Source organism: Mytilus edulis, chromosome 6 (genome assembly GCF_963676685.1).
Source record: "Mytilus edulis chromosome 6, xbMytEdul2.2, whole genome shotgun sequence".
Lineage (NCBI taxonomy): Eukaryota > Metazoa > Mollusca > Bivalvia > Mytilida > Mytilidae > Mytilus > Mytilus edulis.
Window position 1 is genome coordinate 82,911,476 of NC_092349.1, and position 19,588 is coordinate 82,931,063.

The following is a 19,588-nucleotide window of genomic DNA, read 5'->3' on the forward strand; positions in this document are numbered from 1 at the left end:
CAATCAAAATTCATCATAAAACTAAATTATAAATGTATTGGACAATAAGAACCTGACAAAATGATGGCAATATATCATAAATATACACCAATGTTTTCTTTGTAAAATGGTGAATTTCCAAACACTTGAATCAGACATGTATGATTACCAATATTGGGTGATAAACATGGAATAAAGATAATGCAATACATTTCTTCCTTTATATTTTTTTTAGATTCCTTTAAATTCTGATTATATAAAGACACTGTATATATCTTATTTATTGTAATATATTTCTCAAAATCATGAAAAATGCACTAAATTTGTCCATGCAACATTTTGCTTTGTTTGGGAAAGAAAGTATGAACCATGCTATAAATCATGAAATGAAATTATATACAACATACATAATTAGTGTATTATATTTGAAATATATATGATTAAAGTTTTATTCAAATTTTATCTCAATTGACTAGGATTGTCAGTTTTCTGGTGAAGGTAGGTGGTTTTCTCCTGTCATTCTGGCTTCCTTAACCAATAAAAACTGATTTTGTAAATGTAGTTTAAAATGGCAATAAAACACCAACAAACATATTATCTTCCAAATGTTATCAACAATATAAAAATCAGATTATTATTTTGTGCCAATTAGACTAGGCAAGAGTGCCTAAAAACAGACCAATATTTCTGAATAAGATAACTTAATCAACAATCATTCTAAAAATTATTTTCTTTAGTTCGGATGTTTAAGTTGAACTCAGGTCAGAGGTACATTTAAATATATCATTATTTATTACAGGGTACAGACAATAATAGCAAAATACTACATGTATGTAAGATTTTTCTAATTTTTTGGACGTTGACAAATACATACAAACATGTCTGCAAATAAATAATCTCAGCTTAGAATGCTTTACTTTCGTAAAATATTCTTCATTTGTTTATTCTGATTTTCTAGATTCAAGTTGAGTTTGTCCATCTGAGGATTAATTCTATCGTCTATTTGCTGATTCTGTCTCTCTATCTCATCTCCAAGTCCCATAGCAAGTCCTTTCAGTTTAGATATTCCATCTGACATTAAACCTTGAAAAAATAAAATGAAAATCATTTTTATAAAACTATGAAATATTACAATATTATGTTGTCAGAATCGTATAACATCATCAATTAAAGTCATATAATTACATTAGATGTATGTTTCATTATAATATTTTATTTTGATTGGCTAACTGCACATTACGTGTTATTCTGTAAGCAGTTGCATTGCTCAATACAACATTTCATTCATGATAATACGTGCTCCAACAATAAAGTGCACAGGTGAATTAAATAATAAAATATATAAAATTCGTGTTTTCATAATCATACATTGTAGCTAAAAAATGTAATTATAAGTATTGAATGTTTCTTTTTGTAACTTTATAGGGTTGTAAAAGCGTTGACCGTGCGTACATTTTTAGAATGAAGCGCTTCTGCGCTTCATACAAAATGTACTTCGGTCAACGCTTTTACACCCCAATAAATTTACAAAAAGAAGCATTCAATTCTTAAATGAAAATATTTTTCAGTGATTATAAATGTTATTAAAAAAATGCATTTAATCATTGCATCCATTACTTTATTAGTCCTCTGCAGCTGGGGATGTACTTTACATTTATTATGAACCCATGTCATTCATGTATAATCAACAAATAATATATCATTCAGTGCTTGTTTACCAGGTTATAATGCAATCATAACTAACTGGTTGTTATCTTGATAAACAATCCTCATAGCATCAAGGAAAAAGAATATAATAAGTGTCTTTTATCTTTTTTATCTATAGGTTGAACCCTGAACAGTTGGGGCAAATTTGGACATAATATTCAAGCTTGATACTATCTGAATTTGGACTGTGATTAAATCTTTGACATGATATAGGTTTCTGACACAACAAATGTCAAGATTTTACAAATCTGTTGTCCAATACTGAATGTACTGTGCAATTAAAGAATTCTTCTTAAAACTTTTCAAAAATTTGAAATATGAAAAATTTTGAAGAAAAAAAATTGGACCCAAACTTTGTGACCCATCCCCCCCCCCCCCTTTCCTTGGAGCCATTACCCCCACACTCGATCCCAGCCTTTTCTTTGTAATATGGAACCTTGTAGTACAGTTTTAGAGAGATCCGTACTGTTAAATACAAGTTATTGTCTGGAAACTAGAAAAATGCTTGTTTTTGGCCCCTAATTCCTGCATTAATTGGTCAATAACCCCAAACCTAATCCCAGCCTTCCTTGTAAGATATGGAACCTTGTGGTACAATGTCAGAGAGATCTATACACTTACACAATAGTTATTGTCCAGAAACTACAAAAATGCTTGTTTTTGGTCCCTTTTTGCCTTTAATTCCTAAAATATTGGCACCATAACCTTCAAGATGAATCCAAACCTTCTACTTGTGGTATTAAAAACATTGTGGTACAATTTCAGGGCAATTGAAATACTTATACACAAGTTATTATCCTGAAAGTAGAAAAATGCATGTTTTGGGCCCCTTTTTGACCCCTACACATGTAATTCCTTAACACTTTGGACCATCATCCCCAAAATCAATACCAACCTCCTTTTGTTGTATTGAACCTTCTTATTAAATTTAAAGAGATTCATTAACGTTTTCTAAAGTTATTGTCCGGAAACCAAATGTATCTTTGGAAGACGACACAGACAACATCATACCATTATAAGGTCCAAAAAAAATTTTTGCGGTTGTATAAAAACATCAGTGATCAGCTGCATGTATTCAGAATGATATTCTGAAATTAAATTTATTGCCACATGCATGTACAATGTACTAGTGCTAAGAACTAGTCAATCTATTTCTTAGAGACCTTTTTTTCTTCCTTACCCAAATTTTCATCTACTTCCTTTTCTCGATGACTGTTGGTAACGGGTTGAATCATTTGTTTTCTTGAACCAGACATAAATTGTTTATCAAGATCGTCATCTTCAAATGAACCAAACCCAGATGTGTCAACACGCTTTTTACTTTCATATTCATTTTTAGAATTATCCACTGTGTCCCTTAATTTACTTGGTCGTGGTTCAGGGCTACTACTAGCTTGTTGTTGATTGGCTTTTCTCCCTGACCACCAGTTCTTGACCCCACCAAATACACTTTTAATATTGTTTATGTGTTTTTGTGTAGCAGTCATTTCTTGGTTCATCTCTGTTGTCTTTCTTTCAATATTGTCTAATTGTTCACCTTGGCGCAAAAGTTCCTGAAAAATAAAATCAATACTAATCATACATGTCATAGTGTACATGTTTTACCCAATGATCATGATGTTACCATAATGCTATATACATGTATGGTTTACAGAGTTATTATCTGAATTGATTTTGTGAGGTAACAAGACAGTTGGACATCAAGACATTTCTGCATCTTATTCCAAAGACAACAGACCACTTTTAAGTTATGTCTTTCAATGGAAAAATTTGTAAATTATGGGATAGAGGTGCACACAAGTATCCCTGCAGTGTGCATCTTTATCAAAGTTCATCAAGCATCTGTGTGATCTCCATCATTCAGGATTAACTAGATATGAAATTTGTTCCATAGATTATGCATTGTCATGTAGATACTTTGATAATCCCAATTCTGTCAAGACAGCAGTGCTGATTATCAATTAAGTGAGAATGCTCCTTAATTAATCTCTGGAAATATTTTCACTAAAATTGAACTTTTTGCCTGAATTACATTGAACTCAAAAGTAGTCTATCTTGCATTGTTTCTCCATCAGGATTTTTTTTGGCTGACACAAATAGGCACTTGTGGGAAGGTGTCACAGCATAAATTATCATAGGCTTTGAAGACCTGATAATTATTTAAATTAAATGGGTGTAGTTTATTGAGTGCAAAACTAAAATTAAGAATGGAAATGGGGAATGTGCCAAAGAGACAACAACCTGACCATAGAAAAAAACAACAGCAGAAGGTCACTAACAGGTCTTCAATGTAGCGAGAAATTCCCGCACCCGGAGGCATCCTTCAGCTGGCCCCTAAACAAATATATACTAGTTCAGTGATAATGAACGCCATACTAATTTCCAAATTGTACACAAGAAATTAAATTAAAATAATACAAGACTAACAAAGGCCAGAGGCTCCTGACTTGGGACGGTATTGGGATCGTTCGCCCTGATTACATGTTCGCCCTAGGTTCGTTCGCACTGAGATTGTTCGCCCTGGTAATCCGTTCGCCCTGGGTTCGTTCGTCCTAGTTTGATATATTTGGTATATATTTGATAGTGAATAACAAGTGATCAATGTACAGCAGTCTGACTGTTTTTTTGGTATTTGTTTTGTTAATAGTAATTCAATTTAGTGCTTTCAAATATTCGTTTAGGAAATATATGTGTGCGAAGTGCAGTTCGGAATTGATCTTGTTATTATAACTGTTACTGAATATTTTTATATTGTTAAAATGTATCAATAAAGTTAAATATATAAATAACTTTAGAAGTCTTTAGTTTTTTCATGTCAAATACTTTGTAGTCTTTGAATTCACAGAAACTTAAGTTATCCTCGTAGCAGCAAGACAACATAATAACTTAGTCTTCAGTTGTTATACATTTAAAAATACAATGTAGTGCTGAAATTCACAAAAACTAATTTCCTAGTAACGTAATTACATACAGATACTAACTAAGTTCTCAATACCTCAAGTCACAATATCTTGTAGTCCTGAAATTTACAGGAACTTATAACCTAGTAGCAGCTAGCTGTAGACAACATAATACATCGTAAATATTCGTCGCAATTGTAGACTGACTTCAACATATTCAATTAAATACACACAACACAACACTAAACTAAAAAATAAAAGGCAGTGGCTATTTGACCGGCACCGGCTAAATAGCAAATTTGCTATTTGACCGGCACCGGCAAAATAGCAAATTTGCTATTTAGCCGGCAATGAATAAAACTTCATTGATGTAATAAGTAGAAAATAAAGAAGCTTAATAATAATTTAAAATCATTTTATCACAATATCAAGCATTAACAATACAGTACAATAAAAAATAATAATATTGAAGATGTGTAAAATCTATGGTTTAAATATCCTGCCATGCTATAAAAATAGTGTTATGTAAAACTACACCGTACATCTTAAAAAAGACAATATTAAAAGTTGTTTGCTACGAATTTCAAAAGGACACATGATTTAACATTTGCAATTGTTACAAAACCAATTCTTTGCCTTTGGAAGTTGTTTTAATCTAGCACAAGATAAATGTTGCCACTCCAAACAGGATTTAACATTTGCAATTGTTACAAAACCAATTCTTTGCCTTTGGAAGTTGTTTTAATCTAGCACAAGATAAATGTTGCCACTCCAAACAGGAACTTCACATTACACTGGCTTCCTTTGAATCTGCATCATGTGTGCATATGTTGCATATGTAGGTAGGGTTCTTTTTCTTCTCTTTATAAACGCTCTTAATAGCTTCTCATGCATCTTTTCGACAATAATTAAATCAATGTTTACAATAGCCCATTTGCCAATTACCGATTTGATTCTATTATGACACACTTTTTAAGACTTTTGTTTGTTTGTTTCTCTGTCCTATATTTTCTCCTATTTATCTGTTTATTTATTGTAACCCTGTCGTTTAATGTTATAATTAACCACGTAATTAACACTGCCATTAAAGCGGGAGGTTTGGCATGCCACAAAACCAGGTTCAACCCACCATTTTTTCATAAAATGCCCTGATTTCTTTGGAACTTTTCTTATGAAATGGCACACAATTGCTTTTTCGGGTACTCTTTTTTTGAAGACCGATGACAGTTTGGGTCAAACCTTTTGGCCTTCCACGTTTCTTCATATTTGGTGGAAGTGATATATGCGAAACACACGATCCACAAAGTTCAACTGGAATCCAATAGGTGTTCTTCTTGTTGAGCAGTATCTCGTTCTTCTTCTTGCGAAACTAGTTTTCGTGATTTTTCGAATATTTGAATATTATCAGTATCATTTTCTTTATTGTCTGTTACATTTATATCATCATCATGTAACAGAATTTGTGTCTCCCTGTGTTTTGTGCTTTGAGAAATTTTTCTCACTCTTTTTGGTGTACATATGATAGAGCACACTGCTGACTGGCAGTGGCGGATCCAGAAATTTTCATAAGTGGGGCCCACTGACTGACCTAAGAGGGGGCCCGCCCCAGTCACGCTTCAATGATTCCCTATATAAGCAACACATTTTTTTCCCAAAAAGGGGAGGAGGCCTGCCCCCCCCCCCCCCCTAAATCTGCCTCTGACTGGTATCATCAAATAATCTATGTGATGTCCTGACTGTGTTAATCTTCCAACGATCTGACACTGCTTCAACAAACAAATTTTCGTGATTAACTTCTCTTAGTTTGAGTATATGCCTACACGGGAGAAGCACACTTTGATGAAAGATACAAGAGTAACTTTTTGAATTGACCCTCATTTGGCCTTGGCTTGTTGTAGCTGTACATATAATCTCTCTTTCTGCTCCAGTTTTACTTCAGACCTGAGTGAAAACTGTTTCAGGATATATGCCGAAGCATATGGTGTCACCAACTCTTGATATCTATATTCAGGTGAATCATTCCGGAGAATGCTGAAACAGTCCTCTTTTGAAATATACCACTTGTCTTGAGGTCTCGTTCTGTTCGCAAAGAATTTAAGGCGATCAGAAAGTGTTCAGCAAAATCTGGTAATGTGGAGTAGTGATGTAGTACAGATTTTTTATAAATATTTTTTAGTAAAAAATATATTTAGTAATATTACATACAAATGTGTTTTCATGCTTTTAATTAATATTATAAAGTTATAAATTATTTATTTATGAACATCTTCAATAAAAAATTTTATTGTACTATATTTTTAATGCTTGATATTATGATAAAATGATTTTAAATTATTATTAATCTTTTTTATTCTCTATTAATCACATCAATGAACAGTTTTATTCAGTGCCGGCTAAATAGCAAATTTGCTATTTTGCCGGTGCCGGTCAAATAGCAAATTTGCTATTTAGCCGGTGCCGGTCAAATAGCCACTGCCAAAATAAAAATCGTAAATATTCGGCGAAATTGTAGACTGACTTCAACATATTCAATTAAATACACACAACAACACTTTACTAAAAAATAAAAATCATAAATATTCGGCGAAATTGTAGACTGACTTCAACATATTCAATTAAATACACACAACACAACACTATAATAAAAAATAAAAATCAGGGCGAACATACCTGGGGCGAACAGGTATCAGGGTGAACGGTCTCAGGGCGAAACGGAACTAGGGCGAACAGTAACTAGGGTGAATCGAAATCAGGGCGGAGGGACCCGGATTCACTTGGGACAGGCGCAAAAATACATGTATACTGCATTCAAAAACAAATTATTTCAAAGACGAGGAAGATGTTATGTTGTTCATGGTGTATGTTACCTCTCCAGTTGCAACCCCAATTCTTTCAGATTCATCTATAGACTGTAACATTCTTCGTGTAGATTCTAATTGTCTGTCTTCAGAGGCATGAATCTGTGTTAAAACTTCATTTCTCCTGTTTTCCGCGTCAGACTGAAAAGGATTTTGAGAAGATCCAGAATCATACCGCGATCCAAAATTTCCCTTATCGTCTTCTTCTGTAAAAAATGGATTTGAGCTGTTGTAACCAGCCATTTCTTTCCTTTGAGATTTGTTAAATTATGTATAATTTCTAATTTTACAACGTAAACACTGGGAAATCAGTGAATCATTTTTTCCTGATTGATTCTTTTTTGTTTTCCAAGCAGAAGAGCTAATTCTTCGGTTTAACATATTACCAAAAATAAATTTCAGCTAAAACGGAAAGGAAAGAATCATATATCTAGCTAGTAATGGATATAAATAAGGACATATCATCATGATGATTAATGATAATTTTGTTTTTCATTCCACCCTTAAATACTTAAAAATAGAGAATTAAACATGTTGCTGTATGATAAATAATATCTAAAATGATCCTCAATGTTCTATTTTTAACATACATGTTAAAATAAATTAACCGGCATCATGAGTAAATGAGATTTTAGATTTTAATGAAACATCTAAAGATGAACCTCGTTTCTTTGTTAACTTTTTATCATCACTGACATAAATAAATCTTGTCACATATTTTTATCTTTTAACAAGTGGACATCTTTAAAAATCAGTATTAATTTAAAGTTTTGCACCACAGCTGACCGTCAACTGTTGTAAATTTGTCAATTGAAAATAACTGTTTCCCTGATAAACTTAAAGAAGCCCAAGTGACCCCCGTCATAAAAAGAGTGACCCATTATTAAAACAAATTATAGACCAGTTAGTGTCTTACCCATATTTTCTAAAATCTTTGAAAAAATATATGAAATTCAATTAACTGATTATTTTGATAAAATATTTAATCCATTTTTTGTGTACATTTAGACGTGGACATGGATGTCAGTCTACACTCCACAGAGTGTTAGAAGACTGGCGTGAAGCTCTAGATAAAAACCAGTACATTGCAGCGGTATTAATGGATCTTTCTAAGGCTTTTGACTGCCTGCCTCACAATATTTTGCTAGATAAATTATCAGCATATGGTTTAACCCCCAATGCAGTTGCTCTTTTAAAGTCCTATTTATCTAATCGAAAACATCAAATTAAAGTCAACAATGTTCTGAGTGGTTGGGCTGCACATCCATAAAGGCGTATCGCAGGGTTCGATACTAGGCGTATCGCAGGGTTCGATACTAGGGCCAATGTTTTTTAACATATTCATAAATGATATTTTTCTTTTTGTTAAAAATGGTAGTTTATATAACTATGCAGATGACAATACTTTGTCTTTCTGTACTCCAGATTTCGATTCATTAATTTCAACTTTGAAATCTGATTCAAAAATACTTATTGAGTGGTTCAGGGTGAATAAAATGCAAGCAAATCCTGACAAATTTCAAGTTTTGGCTGTTGGCAAAAAGACCTTTGAAAAAATCCCATCTATACATATTCAAAATTTGAACCTTACATGTGAAAAAACAGTAAAATTATTAGGTATTGAAATATACTACCAGCTATATTTTGATGTTCATGATAGCTCAATCTGTAGGAAGGCATCACAGCAATTAAATGTTATAAAACGTTTAGGCTCAGTTTTGGATAGACTTAGTAAACTTACTATATTTCATACTTTGCTTCTTAGTAATTTTAATTTTTGCCCTTTGGCATGGCATTTTTGCACTGAGAAAAATTCCAAAAAACTAGAAAAGGTGCAGGAAAGAGCACTCCGTTTTGTATATATGAGGATTTTACCAGCTCCTACGAGGACCTCTTACTTAAAGCCAAGGTGCTCTCCTTGCAGATCAGACGGATAATTATAATTTTCCGCGTTTCGAAGTATAGAGGAAATTATTGTACTAACGGTTCTTTCAATATATGTATGGACACGTGATATTAATTGTAGTATCACGTGAATGGTCATTTTTTGGCGGGTTAATTTCCCTATCAGACCATTCTCTCGCCAACTTCGAACTGGTCAAGTTCAGATTTAATGTTGGTTCATTATTGTTTGATTTTTTCTTGTTTTTTGTACTATATATTGGTATTTTTGTTTGCTATTACACATTTTGATGATATTTTGTTTATGTAAAAATAAGCTAATTTTCAGTATTGTCCAAGTACACCTCTCGAGACGATCTTCCGAGCATTAGGGTTTGGACACAGGTTTCCATATCGACTAAGGTAACATGGTTGTTGGTTTTTCCTGGCCGGCGGGTTCGTTTATGACGGAGTCAATGTTTTCGTTTTGTATTGAAAGCATTGTTTATATATATATATATATTATTGAAAAATATTATGTTTGTTATGATAGATTATAATAAAATCCGGTGTCCTTCAAGTCTCGTGGGCGATCGGCAATTATAAATTGTGTTTGATATATTTATTGTTATATATAAGTATAGTTTGTACGAACAATGGCTCTAGAAACTTTTAAAATTATAAACAACATAGCTCCTGCGTGCTTACAAAATTTGGTGAATGTAAAAAAATCTAAATATTCTTTCAGGTATGTAAATATTCTTGAAATTCCACAGGTAAAGTTAACCCGTTACGGTAAAAAAAATTGGTTCAAATTTGCTGCTGCTACTTTATGGAACAGGCTTCCAAACCATTTCAGGACTGAAAACAGTTTTTCACATTTTAAAAGTCTTGTTTAGTCCTGGAACGGTTTGGAATGTCGCTGTTCTGCTTGCAGGTAATTCTTGAGCTGTTTATTTATTATTTATGCTGCTTTTGGTTGCTCTGGTCTAGCAGGTTTTTACTTCATTCGAAAATTTGTTGCATATTTTTATTGCATGCTGTGCCTATGAGATTTTCAACTTTGCATTACAGGTTGTTTTATATGTCGAAATGCACTGTTTTTATGTTATTTATATGTTTTTATATTCGGTCAAAAACTCCTTAGAGCTTGTGTTGCTTATTTGTACTTATGCCGAATAAAAATAAAGTTTTCTTATCTTATCTTATCTTATTTTATCCATTTTTGGAATTTTAAAATCTAATGTTTAAGCTCATGGCAGTATGATCTGTACAGTGTAAATACAAGTTTTACCGTTTATCCTTATTATATTTGTTTTACTAAAACAAAGTTACATATTTAAATCTAATAAAATTTTAATATTTTATAAAAAATACGCATTTTTAAAAAATATCTAAAACTAGTATATTTTTAATGCGGTGACCCTGCAAATATGGTGGACTATACACCTAGATATCTATCATGACTGATTTATAATTACAAGAGACATACTTTATGTCTGTTATTACTCAGTGGTTTATGAAAACTTGACTATCATGATGAAAACAACGTTTTAAAGAATTCTTGTGACGGACACTGTTATAGATCGTGTCAGTACCAAAATACTGACCACTAAACTGCTGAAACCAGCATGCAGCCATATCGAATCAGTGCTGTAAAAAAAAACCACAAAAAAACCATCTAATGAAGGAGCTCAAATAAGAATAGCCTGCCTTACAGACAGTAATAGAGATGAGTTGAGAAGAATTAGAAGGGAAGAACAACTCAAGAATAACGAAATCAAGAGAGCGAAATATAGAGCAAACTTCATCAAGAATCGATACAACTACACAAAAACACAGTTGGGTTGAGAAAGAACAGTACATCTGCATTGTAGTAAGGAAGAAGTAAAAAGTATCTGCATGAAACACACTCAAATAAAGAAAGATAGACACCTTTGTGAAATTGCTTAAGAGTGAGAGAAGAAGAAAAGCCAATAAAATTTGAAACAAAGGCACCAACATGGAAAGAAGTGTGTGGTAAAAAAGTCATGAACAGGACCAGCACCTGTATACAGTGATGTACAATAAAAAGGAATGTACAAAGGTACTTAGAAAACTATGGCAGTTATTTCGAACACTATGAAAGAAAAGGGCCATGACTGATAGCTAACAGAAGGCAGAAGGGTGCTTTGTACCAAAGAAAAAAGATTCGAAAGACTTTTCATAGATTAATAAAATTGAGATTGGAAATGGGGAATGTGTCAAAGAGACAACAACCCGACCATAGAAAAAACAACAGCAGAAGGTCACTAACAGGTCTTCAATGTAGCGAGACATTCCCGCACCCGGAGGCGTCCTTCAGCTGGCCCCTAAACAAATATATACTAGTTCAGTGATAATGAACGTCATACTAATTTCCGAATTGTACACAAGAAACTAAAATTAAAAAAAATACAAGACTAACAAAGGCCAGAGGCTCCTGACTTGGGACAGGCGCAAACATGCGGCGGGGTTTAACATGTTTATGAGATCTCAACCCTCCCCCTATACCTCTAGCCAATGTAGACAAGTAAATGCATAACAATGCGCACATTTAAAATTCAATTCAAGAGAAGTCCGAGTCTGATGTCAGAAGATGTAACCAAAGAAAATAAACAAAATGACAATAATAAATAAATAACAACAGACTACTAGCAGCAAGTTAACTGACATGCCAGCTCCAGACTTCAATTAAACTGATTGAAAGATTATGATTTCATCATATGAACATCAGGAACAATCCTTCCCATTAGGGGTTTAGTATCATACCATCATAACATATATGAGAAGAACATAACCCGTGTCATGCCAACAACTGGTTTTTTAATAAATGTGTTTAGTTCCGATGCAAAGACCCTATAAGTGAATCAATATTAACGCCAAAATAAGCAATCTTTAGTGACCTGACAACAGTATCGTAACTATATCCCTTCTTGATAAGTCTATTTAAAGGTTTTGTTAGTTTCTGAGGTGAATACAGACATTTCTGTGCTTTATAAAGAATATTTCCATAAAAAATTGGATGTGAAATACCTGAACGTATAAGAAGTCTGCATGTTGAGCTATATTTACGAATGATGTCCTTATACCGATGATAAAATTTAGTAAATGTTTTGACTAGTTTGTGATAGCGAAAACCCTAATTTTTCAGTAATACATAAATTTCTCTCGTTAAAATCTAAAACATTGTTACATACACGAGCGAATCGTACAAGTTGAGATATGTAAACACCGTAACATGGTGACAATGGAACGTCACCATCTAAAAATGGATAATTAACGATAGTAAATGAAAAATCATCTCTTTTATCATAAATTTTAGTATTAAGCTTTCCGTTAGTGATATAGATATCAAGATCGAGGAAAGGGCAGTGGTCATTGTTAGTATTAGCTTTATTTAAAGTAAGTTCAACAGGATACATTTCTTTAGTATACATACTATAGTCGTCATTATTGAGAGCCAAAATGTCATCCAAATATCTAAAAGTATTATTAAATTTGTTTATCAGATGTTGTTTCGATGGGTCTTTGCTGATTTTTGTCATAAATTGTAACTCATAGCAATACAAAAACAGGTCCGCAATAAGTGGTGTACAGTTAGTCCCCATTGGAATTCCAATAATCTGACGATATACGGAATCTCCAAAGCGAACAAAAATGTTATCTAGTAAAAATTCAAGGGCATATATAGTATCAAAGCATGTCCAATTGACATAGTTTTTTTGTTTATTGCTACTAAAAAATGACCTAAAAGAGTTTGAACATATATATTCACATTCTGACTTTTTAAATGCCCATTTAATGAGGTGGGTGAATTTTTTCTTAATGAGAATGTGAGGCAATGTGGTATACAGGGTAGAAAAATCAAAACTTTGAACAGATTCAAAATCACCAATATAAGCATGCAATTTATCAAGTACTTCCAACGAGTTCTTGACACTCCAAAAGTAATCAATTCCACTATTTTCGAAGGCCTTATTTGAACAATTTATTATCAGGTTTTTGATTGTACCAAGTGTACTGGTAAGAAGAATAGACAATTTAATAGTGGAACAATGGCTTGAAGACGAAATAAATCTATATTTGTAAGGTGTTTTGTGTAGCTTCGGAACCCAATACATAGTAGGGACTTTCATTGTATTCGGTTCTGCTTGTAAAGCGGTAGCTAAAAGTTTATGTTTGTTACAGATGTCGATTTCTGAAAATGGAGTCAGTTGGAATGTTGGTGAATTGGTAATTTCTTTTTTCAGAACCTCAATGTAAAATTTACGTCAAACAATAATAATATTATTAGCAGCTTTATCGGCCGGGACAAAAACAAATTCCTTGGCTAGTTCTTTTAGTTTATTCACTGTTGAGCGCACGTAGAGGGGGAAATCTACTCTGTATTGGCTAACAGGATGATGAAATATACAATTAAAGTAGATAATGGTTACATCAATTCATTTATGCAGAAAGGAGGCATTGCAGTTTTTTCAGGATGTGAAGTATCCTAACACAACTCATTCATGATGCGAAGACTGGAAAGAAGAATTTGACAATTGTATGATTAGACCTGGTACACACACATATGGATCAGTACCACACAGATTGATAGAAATGACAAAGAAGCACTACTGCATTCCAGTTCACATCAAGAAAATATTTCAAAAGTATGTTGGTGGAATATAGCTGCGATTTACTATAAATAATAAGACAGCATGGCAGAAGTTAGAGAAAGGATCAGTAACGTGTTGTACCACGGTGACCTCACTGATACTATTCATAATTATGATCATATAACAATGAAGGCAGCAGGAAGAGAAACAAGAGGTCTAAAGACAAATCCAGGGATTTTTCAACCAGCAACAAAAAGGTTCATGGATGACCTTATAGTAACAACGTCATCCTATAGTCAAGCAAGATGAGCACTGGAAGACGTATCCATTTGGGCCAGGATGAAATTTAAGTAAAGGAAGTGAAGATCAATGATACTCAGGAAGTATAACACTATTAAAAGTACCTTGGAAGTGTGGCCTTGAGGAACGATGAGAGCCCGTCGGAAGGGGACTATAAATGGCTGTATTTTTATCCATCTGATGAGTTAAGCCTTTTTCAACTGATTTTTATAGTTCGTTCTTATATATGTTGTACTGTTATATCACTGTCCCAGGTTAGGGAGAGGGTTGGGATCCCGCTAACATGTTTAACCCGCCACATTATGTGCCTGTCCCAAGTCAGGAGCCTGTAATTCAGTGGTTGTCGTTTGTTTATGTGTTACATATTTGTTTCTCGTTAATTTTTTTTATATAAATAAGGCCGTTTGTTTTCTCGTTTGAATTGTTTTACATTGTCTTATCGGGGCCTTTCATGGCTGACTATGCGGTATGGGCTTTGTTCATTGTTGAAGGCCGTACGGTGACCTATAGTTGTTAATGTACGTGTCATTTTGGTCTCTTGTGGACAGTTGTCTCATTGGCAATCATACCATATCTTCTTTTTTTAAATGACCTGTGTTAAGAGAGAGCAATATCTCTTGCACGTAAAAGACACCCTTGTAGATAATGAACAGGCTAAAGCCGCTACACGGTAGCACTCGCACCCCGTGGAAAGGGATCAATATAAGTTATTACTTGTTTCCCAATCCACTATACATAAATATGTTTAAAGTAAGTGTCTTAGAAAATTGTTTGGTGTCACCCTTAAAGACTATATCAATGTGAAGACAGTACAAACGCAGGTTGCAGAATGGCTAAAGAAGTTTAGATAAGAGTTGATTGCCTGGGAAGCTTAAGGCTTGGATATACCAACATGGATTGCTACCAAGAGTGACATGGCTTGTCATGATCTATGAAATGACAGCAACAACAGTCGAAGCTGTAGAAAGAAAAATAAACAGTCATCTCAGAAGATGGCTAGGATTCCACTAAGTTTTACAGCCATAGGTCTTTACAGTAAATCATCACAACTTTAGCTACTTTTAACATCAAATTTGGAGGAATACAAGGTATTTAGAGCAAATTTGTTAATATGAGGCAGGCATAACCTGTGAATGGGGACGAAGTCTGTATGTATTATCAGTAAGGCTGGAATTATACACATACGTACTACTGTAAACATATTTTATTAAAGAAATCATTATATATATATAGCTACAAGGGTAAAGACATAAATACGAAATATACAAAAGACCCCTCACAAAAGATTCAATAACTGGGATTAGGAAACAAGAGCAGAGCTCTTATATAAATCCGTCTCCCTAAAGCTCCCATACGTACTAGGTGAAAATGGTCAGCGAGACTGCAGTAGATCAAGCAGAAAATGTTCTTCATCACAAAGACATAGCGGGAAACACCAGTTCTGGTAGACAGTAATTAAGAATGAAACATTTCCAACAGTGGTCAAAGGAAACACCAACGGAGAAGAGCATCATGGTGCAGTCAGAAGTAAGACAAGAAGAACAACAACGAAGAGCAAAGGCATTAGACCTTAGCCGCAAAGGAACATGGATGAAGTTTAACTTGCCAGAAACAAAGATCACATGGGCAGAGTTATGGAGGATGGAACTATTCAGAATTTCATTCATGCTAAGGTCAGTCTACGATACACTTCATTCCCCTTCAAACTTACAGTGGGGAATGGTAATATATTTAGCTAGTAGAAGAACCAGGCTGCAAGTTTTGTGGTGAAAGAGTCACGATGGCACATATACTTTCAGGCTTTAAGGTTTTGCTGACACGGAGAAGATATCGATGCCGGCACGACAAGGTCCTAAAACATCTGGCAGAACAGTTCCTTGATATTGGGAAAAGGAAGAAGAAACCAACAATAACAGAGGCAAAGTAGATCCGATTCGTTAGAGAGAGGGGGATACTGGTCATACAACACAGTCACATGAGCACTTCATCTTGTACAAGGTTAGGGAACGGTACTTGAGGGCTGACATCGGCAAGAAGCTTGTTTTTCCTGAATGTGTACAGACAACCCTACGCCCAGACATTGTAGTATGGTCACAGAAGTCAAAGATAAAAGTTGCAATAGAACTGACATGAATTTATTGATAGAGGATTGGAACTGCTTCCAAGGAAGATATCTATGATGGCCGGTTAAGGCCATTTCGCGTTTTCGCCTTTCATGTTCTATACGGCAAAAAGGCGAAAACGCGAAAAGGCGAAAACGCGAAATGGCATTAACCGGCCACCATAGATATAAGACCGATGGTTCTTCTGTTACAAATGTAAATCACGCATTCGGAAATTTTACTGACGCTATCATGATGTGTGTGCATGACCGTTATGAAATCTTTTTCTATTGTGAATTCTACTTTTCAGCAGATCTTGACATCATTATTGTGTTTGGTGCACATGCACTAAATTTTTATTTTAAAGTATATAGGTAAAGAAATTTCAGAGACCAGTGCCTATGGATGAGTAGCACTAGACGATCTCCTTAACCTACCGGAGCACCTTAAACGTTCATACTTATCGAGGGATTAGTGTTGTTCAGTCTTTTGTAATTCTGTCTTTTAGTACCAGTATCTTCTGCATGCTTTTTTATGTGAAAAGATGCTTTTTCCGATATACATTGTTATTGATCGAACATTTAGTCGACGAAATGCATATTCACTAGAATGAAAACTTAATATGTTGATTATTGTATTACTTCAGTAGCGTGAAATCAATATTCATTTTTATTTTCTTTAGGGTTCATACAATATTAAGATCAACAATGTTCACGTTAAATATACCTACCATGTACAAGAGCTTAGGATAAGCTTCCATTGAATTTTAATCAAACCAATACAACAATTTGAGACAAAATGGATGTTTTTACGAATTTGTTATATCGATCTAAAGTCAGGATGCATGCTACCATCATCTTCTTCCAATCATGCCTGTTACAGCTATACACTCAATTTAGTAGAAAATGACACTAACGGCCTTCTTTTCATATAGGTATCAAAGCTTCTTTTCATATACGTATCAAAGCTTCTTTTCATATACGTATCAAAGCTTCTTTTCATATACGTATCAAAGCTTCTTTTCCATAAAAAAAGTGAGTTGTTTTGCAATATATACATAATTTTTGTTTACTAATAAATGTTTTTTGAACTCCAAGTTCAAATCTAATTTATATATTTTGTTCTTGAATTTTTATTCCATTGTGCATCGATTTATATCTAAGGTGTACAGAGGGTTGCTAAAATATCACATGCTTAATTATTTGTGGTAAAAACATATTTCTTGTCAGAACTCCTTCTAAGAATGTAGTTTAGCTCTTATATAACGTTTACAGATCTGACTTTTCTACTTTAATACTTCACTAGAACACACCCGCGATATCGCGGGCATTCAGAGGGTAGTTTAAAGTATGTAAAGTGTTGTTTGAAGAATTTTGTGAAATATTGAATGTCTGGAGAATTTCAGCAAAAGAATCATAAATCATAGGTTATTGGGGATAGGAAAATGTTTTTTTTAATCCCTCCTCCTTTATTTCCAAAATTCCCAATTTGTGGTTTTCTATCAATTTCAATATGAATATACATTTAGTATGTTATGAACATTTAAGTAAGGAGCCTGAAATTCAGTGGTTGTCGTTTGTTTATGTGTTACATATTTGATTTACGTTCATTTTTTGTACATAAATAAGGCCGCTAGTTTTCTCGTTTGAATTGTTTTACATTGTCATTTCGGTGCCTTTTAAAGCTGAGTATGCGGTATGGTCTTTGCTCGTTTTTGAAGGCCGTACGATGACCTATAGTTGTTAATTTCTGTGTCATTTTGGTCTCTTGTGGAGAGTTGTCAACATGGCAATCATACCACATCTTCTTTTTTTTTGTAATCAATGAATTTTGTAAAAGATTTAATTCAAAGGTATCAAAAGTGCACATGAATAATTTTAGCGCTTATCTGTATCTATATATAAATAAAGTGTATTTACTTTCAATTCTAAGTTTTCTAATCGATCCATGGTGGTCATTGATATAGTATACAGACCCTCTCTATTCAATAAACTCTGTGACCACCGTGGATAGTAAACTTGAAAATGATAGCAGATAGAATTCTGAAAATACACTTTATTCGTAGTATATGTATGTTCAAAGTATACAGAAAAACGCAAACCGGAAGTATAATCTGACTTAAAATTTTGTCCAATGACGGGACAATATCCGGATGCCCTTTTTCTCGTTTTTCTCCCAAAATAACTCAATCTGAATAATCATATGAATGGATGACAATTGCGACTATGCACTGTACCTATAGGACACAGAGGCGTGTTGATTAATTTATTGTGGAAAGAAGAGAAGCGACACCCAAAATGAGGTCTTCTCGTTTAATAGTATAGATGTTCACACATTATTAATAAAGAGGAATCGTGTAGTTAAAACCACTAGTTTGTCTCAGTTGTCAGTTATGTCATTTCTACTTTGTATACTCTATACTGCCAAACAAAGTTAATCACGAGAAATGTTGTGTTAAAAACTAATAGTTTGTCTCTGTAGACAGTTATGGCTTCTCTACTCTGAATACTACACTACCACACAATGTTAACAATGAGATATGCCGTAGTAAAAACTAATAGTTTGTCTCGGTTGACAGTTATGGCTTCTCTACTCTGAATACTGAACTACCACACAATGTTAACAACGAGAAATGCCGTAGTAAAAACTAATAGTTTGTCTCGGTTGACAGTTATGGCTTCTCTACTCTGAATACAACACTACCACACAATGTTAACAATGAGATATGCCGTAGTAAAAACTAATAGTTTGTCTCGGTTGACAGTTATGGCTTCTCTACTCTGAATACTACACTACCACTCAATGTTAACAACGAGAAATGCCGTAGTAAAAACCCTTAGTTTCTCTCGGTTGACAGTTATGGCTTCTCTACTCTTAATACTACACTACCACACAATGTTAACAACGAGAAATGCCGTAGTAAAAACCCTTAGTTTCTCTCGGTTGACAGTTATGGCTTCTCTACTCTGAATATTACACTACCACACTACCACACAATGTTAACAACGAGAAATGATGTAGTAAAAACCCTTAGTTTCTCTCGGTTGACAGTTATGGCTTCTCTACTCTGAATACTGAACTACCACACAATGTTAACGACGAGAAATGCCGTAGTAAAAACCCTTAGTTTCTCTCGGTTGACAGTTATGGCTTCTCTACTCTGAATACTACACTACCACACAATGTTAACAACGAGAAATGCCGTAGTAAAAACTAATAGTTTGTCTCGGTTGACAGTTATG

The 19,588-nt window shown here is 33.8% G+C and overlaps 1 protein-coding gene across 1 annotated transcript in view; it reads right to left on the minus strand.

Annotated features, from left to right (window-relative positions):
- Positions 1-805: 805 nt before the first annotated feature.
- LOC139528673 (argininosuccinate lyase-like) overlaps positions 806-19,588 on the minus strand; it is a 51,954-nt gene continuing 33,171 nt past the window's right edge. The window contains exons 18-20 of the mRNA XM_071324786.1: positions 7,454-7,703; positions 2,867-3,239; positions 806-1,062 (exon numbers count right to left, since the gene is read on the minus strand). Coding sequence (XP_071180887.1) covers positions 893-1,062; positions 2,867-3,239; positions 7,454-7,703 — 793 coding nt within the window. The 3' untranslated portion in view covers positions 806-892. The remainder of the gene's footprint in view (positions 1,063-2,866; positions 3,240-7,453; positions 7,704-19,588) is intronic.